The sequence below is a fragment of the Miscanthus floridulus genome, chromosome 5 (assembly GCF_019320115.1).
Source record: "Miscanthus floridulus cultivar M001 chromosome 5, ASM1932011v1, whole genome shotgun sequence".
Lineage (NCBI taxonomy): Eukaryota > Viridiplantae > Streptophyta > Magnoliopsida > Poales > Poaceae > Miscanthus > Miscanthus floridulus.
Genome location: NC_089584.1, coordinates 117636274 through 117642010, shown reverse-complemented (window position 1 = coordinate 117642010; position 5737 = coordinate 117636274). Strand labels below are relative to the sequence as shown.

At 42.5% G+C, this 5737-nt stretch overlaps 1 protein-coding gene across 1 annotated transcript; it reads right to left on the bottom strand.

The window, feature by feature from the left end:
- Nucleotides 1–2249: 2249 nt before the first annotated feature.
- LOC136455204 (uncharacterized) lies at nt 2250–5390 on the bottom strand. The gene is made up of 4 exons (XM_066455333.1): nt 5330–5390; nt 3880–4191; nt 3571–3765; nt 2250–2890 (listed from the first exon to the last, which is right to left on the bottom strand). Exons 1-4 carry the CDS (start codon nt 5388–5390, stop codon nt 2250–2252), a joined length of 1209 nt encoding a protein of 402 aa, XP_066311430.1.
- Nucleotides 5391–5737: the final 347 nt, after the last annotated feature.

Below are 5737 nucleotides of genomic sequence, written 5' to 3'. Positions count from 1 at the left end.
AAATTTAGCTGCCTTTTGGCCGGGATCGGTTCCGGCACTCCGTTCCACTCGAAACGAACGGGCCCGAAACGAACGGGCCCTAATGATTAGGCTCGCCCGGCCGCGTCGTCAAGGCCGAACGGCGACGGTAGCATTGTTAAACAAGTGATCGCTAGCTAGGAGGCCAGCGGAAAACTTCTCGGGTCCATGGTCCATGCATGTTACTGGTACTGTTGATAAACTAATCCTGTCATGTGATGTGACCGCTGCCGAGCGCGGTGATTGAAGTCGAAGTGAGGTGATCTTCAGCGGATGGGCAGTTGGGCACCATGTGGTGGTGCAATTAAAACTCAGGCCGCGTTTAGATTGCAAATTTTTACAATCTGAACACTGTAGCACGTTTCGTTTGTATTTGACAAACTTTGTCCGATTATGGACTAACTAGCCTCAAAAGATTCGTCTCGTGATTTACAACCAAACTGTACAATTAGTTATTTTTTTTACCTACATTTAATGCTCCATGCATGTGTCTAAAAATTGATGTGATGGAAAGAGGGTGAAAAAACTTGGAATTTGGAGGTGATCCTCACTAAGCCATGCCGTCGACCTGTGCCCGCCTGGCACAGTGCCATTTCCAGCACGGTTTGCTAGGGGCGCGTTTAGTTGCCCAAACTTTACACATCCAAAAAGCATTGTGCACTGTAGTGGTACTGTAGTATTTCGTTTATATTTGGTAATAATTGTCCAATGGTTGACTAATTAGGCTTAAAATGTTCGTCTCGCAAAGTACAACCAAACTGTGTAATTAGTTATTTTTTTACCTACATTTAATACTCCATGCATATGTCCAAAGATTTGATGTGATGTGATGTGATGGAGAATCTTGAACTGTACAAACTTTGGAGGTGCAAAGTTGACGGAACTAAACAAGGGCCAGTTCACACTAGGCAAAGCAAGTCGCCGTCTCTTGATGATGGTCATTAATCTAAAGGCTGTTTAGGGTGGGCTATTATATGTATGAGGAATGCGAGTACTATTTTTTATTAGAAAAACTACCTCTCGTTCAAACACCGTTTGAAGGTTTTCTTAATTGTTAGCCTGGAGGTGATTATTTATATATGTGTGTTTGTAAATACAAGAAAAAATGACTAACCTTTGTGTGCTTTCTTACGGCGGAAAGAGACGTGGATCACATGAGAAGGCCGGTTGTACGAACTAACTAGTCTGCTATTGACATAAATAACGTGTCAAAAGTACTACTCCATTTGTCTATGAAAGAATAAATTCCTAGCAATTTTAGGACAAATTAGCAACAAAGATAAAAGATCATGATGCTCCTCATTAAACTACTGAACCTTAATAGCTCTTTACTTACCGAGAAGCCTAATTAAGTAGTGTTGTTTGGAGTATCCGATAGTAGCGTAGGAGAGATGTTGTATTAAATGCGACCCGGACTACAAGACAAATTAATGTGAATCTGTGGACCATTCTCCTATTCTTTAGAGACAAATTTTCGGGCTAAGAAAGGATTCTTTCAGGAACAGAGAGAGTACTCATGTTTCCAATAAAAATTCTGTGAACAGGAAAACACATCCCATAGCTTAAGTCAACTCTGATAGGTCAGTATGCGCATAGCATTAATTTCTCGAGGCTAAGCTTGCCAGAAAGGAGAGATTTAGTCTGTTCGCTTGGTCGTAAACGTTCGTAAATTTCCAACCAGAATAGCATTTTTCTCTCACACTAAGCCAGTCAGCAGTAATAATCAACGATCGTATACGATCGTATCAGCACCAGCCGAGACTAATTATAGCCAACGACACGTGTAGTAGTAGTACTACTAGAAAAAATGCAGACTAGAAACATGAGTACAGCGCATTCTTCAATCCTAACCGCCCCAAAGTAAAATAGCAATGTGGATAACGTGGTATGATTCATATAATCAGCACAGGACAAATTCCTCCATCTGCTTGAGAAAGAGAAAATAAGGCAGCAGTAGAAGAAAACAAAATTACACCTTACATGCTCCTCGCAGTGGCGGACCCAGGATTTTACCTATGGGTATGCGCCGTAAAAAAAAATTCTAATACAATTCGGTAAACCATTTACAATTCGGTAAAACCATATTATAATTCATTAAAACTGGTTACATTAAATAACATAATAAGATTTAAATTCAAATATTAAGCTACGAACGACGCCAAATCTTGATATAAATTGTTCAAATGAAATACAAATACTTCAAAATATAGCAACAGGAGAGACTTACAATATTACTTGTTTATCCGCCGCTTTCTCAAAGACATGAATGTCTCAATTATATCATCTTCATCAACTTGAAAGAAAATATCCCGCTCAATAAATGTGACTAGACAATCATCTAAAACAGTATCACCTATCATATTCCTTGTCTTTGTTTTCACTATAACCAATGCAGAAAATACCCTTTCAACACTCGCAGTTGCCACTGGTAAAAGCAATATCAATTTGAGAAGCAAATACACCATATCATACACTTTGTGCCTCTTTGTTTCAACAAGCTTAACCGAGAGATCAACAATGTTGTCTAGACCTTGGAAGCTAGCATCTTGTCGCATGTCATCAATATAATTATCAAGTTGCAATTCAAGTTTTAATAAATTATTGTTGGAGAAGTCCTTAGGATAAAATTCAGCCAATCTACGTACCTTCCATGCATCAAAAGAAGCAAATGAGTTGGAAGGACTGAAGGCTGCCATACAAGAGAGTAGCTCCATATTGATCTCATCAAACCGATTATCAAGCTCTTGACTAATTTGATCAATGACACCAATGTATACTTCTCTTCTGAAATGGTCATCATTTGTTTGGTTTCGGGCACGGGCATACCGCGCTGATTTTTCATAAGGCACATAAGCACCATCCATAGCAGGAACTTCAACACCATATTTAATACAAAAAGAAGTGACCTTCTAAAGAAAATTATCCCAACCATCAGACCTCAACTCCTGCATTCTGCTCTTTGCCACATTAACAAGTGAGATTGCATTAAGAATATCTTGATCCCTTCTCTGCAAGCACTCGGATAACTCATTTGTGTATCCAAGAATAACATACATTAAGTGCACAAAGAAAACAAACTCAAAGGTTTCAAATGCTCCAAGCACAAAATGTATCTTTGTCCAATCTTCCTTATATGCAATATCAGCACCAAGTTCAATGAGCACATCATGGATTGAGGAATATACAGTGATGATGCTACATATAATTTTGTAATGAGAGCCCCACCGAGTGTCACCAGGCCTAGATAAACCCATCTCTTGATTTAATCCCCTCCCTGTTTCAAGCTCACAACACACCAGTGCTTTCTTAACATTCTCAAGCATTGCATTTCGAAGCATATCGTGACGCTTGCAAGAAACCCCAACAATGTTCAACAAGATAGATACTTGATCAAAAAAAGTCTTGCATCAGTATTTCTCTTGGCAACAGCGACAAGAACTAGTTGGAGTTGATGTGCAAAGCAATGAATATAATAAGCAGAAGGTGATTCTTGCATGATTAAAGTTTTGAGCCCTTTAATTTCTTCTTTCATATTGCTAGCCCCATCATAACCTTGGCCTCTAATCTGTTGCAGACTCAATCCATTAATAACAAGTAAACCTTCAATTGCTTCCTTAAGTGACAAAGAGGTAGTATCATCTACATGAACAACTCCAATGAAGTACTCACATGGCCTTCCAAGTTTATCAACATAACGCAAGCAAAGAGCTAGTTGTTCTTTATGTGATATATCACTAGACTCATCAGCTAGAATTGCATAGGGCTCATCACCAAGTTCCCTAATTATTTTCTTTCTAGTTTCTATGGCACAACAATGAATAATTTCCTTTTGTATGTTTGGGCTAGTCAAAGTGCAATTACCTGGTGCATTGTTCAAGACATACTTGTTCACTTCACTATTTCCTGCAAGAAACTTCAAAAGTTCAATGAAGTTGCATCTATTGCTAGACTCTTCACTTTCATCATGTCCACGGAATGCCAATCCTTGATGCAAAAGAAACTTGATACATCTAAGTGAACATGTCAATCTTTTCTTGTAAAGACGAAGCTCCTCCTCACTCCACTTGTCAATGTGGTAATCAATTGCAACCTTGGGATTAATAAAACCAATGTACCTCTCTTGAGCTGCTTTATGTGCCCTAGAACCACAATGTTTAAGAAGTGCTGTGTTTCCTATATTCCAATTATTCCATCCATCAACCACAAAAGTATTTGACCCACTGCCCTTCTTGAACAAGTAGCATATGAAGCAAAATGCAGAATCCTTCTTGACACTATATTCAAGCCACTCATAATTATACAACCATTGTATACTGAATCGACGAGGTACACCTCCAATGTTTCAGTATGGAAAATCATGTATATAAGGTTTGCAAGCACCTTTAGTAATATATGCTCTACGGATTGCATCTTGATCATTAACATGATAATTTTCAATTGGTAGCCTTTCACCTGGATCATATGGAAGACGATTGATGTCATACACCGGCGGCTTTGATGCGGGGGGTGGCGGTGATGCTAGCAGGGGCGAGGGCAAAGGATCTGCAATTTCTTCAACTTACTCTATCTTTTTCTTGATTGTGCTCTTCCACAATACTTTGATCCGGAGCCGGAGGTGGGTCAGGGTTCAAAGCAACAGCAGCCGCCTTCTTTGTTGCATTCTGAAAAAGCGATCGAATGTCTCCGTTTCTCTTCATAATTCAACTATTCAAGAGTTCTGAAAATTTTAAAAAAAAACTCACCAATTAGCAAAACTAATGAACGGACGCCTGGAACTGAGAAAGGGTGGAGACCGGAGAACTGGAGATGGACGGGGAGGAACGAGGATCACCTGTCACCTGATCGCCGATCGGCTGCCTGGTGCCGCAATGCCGATCCGCGAAGGCCGAAGGGCGATGGCGGTGTCCGCGACAGGCTCGCGACGAGAACGCTTCGCGGTCGCGAGCGGAGTCTGGCGATCCGACTCCCTCCCGAGTCCCGGCCTCCCTGGACAGTTCGACGTCTACCAATCCAACTCCCCCTGCGAGCTGGGCCGGCCCATCGAGCACAAGCGCGCATTTACGCCGCACTCACGTACTACAAACGTCGAACAGACGCCGCACTCATGTACTATGAACAGGATGGCTTGTTTTTTTTTCATTTTTCTATTATGTTTGACTGACGGGCGGGCCACAGGGTGGTCGGTGGACCTGGATCCGCCACTGGCTCCTCGTGCCGTGCGCAGTTCAGATGGTGTCGATCGAAATGTCAGCCAAAGGCGAAGGCTGCCTGCGTAGCGCAACCACAAGTCCACAACTAAAATAAAACCAACCTCCCACCCACCCATCCATCCCGGGGAAGAAGAGGTGGTGGCGCTGCTCTTTCATCGCCATCGGACAGCAATCGACGTGGCCGAGAGAACCAACCAACAGTTAACGGCTAGCTAACGCCGGATAAGCCGCCGGGCGCTGGCATAGCGCGCAGCGGATGGCACCGGCACCACGATGCCAAAATTGCCACGCGCCGGGCGTCATCATCTGATTGCCAAAATCTGTTGCCTGCGTGTGAGGATGCCATCCTACCTGATTTCTTGTAGTAACTAGACTAGACTACTAGTATTTGAGAACCTGGTCTGGTAGGCACTCGGTACGCAGGCGGCAGGCCGGCCGCTGCATGGTCGGGCTAGCGGCCTCGGGCGGTCGGGCTAGGGGATCGAGTCAGGCCTCGTTTGGTTGGCGAA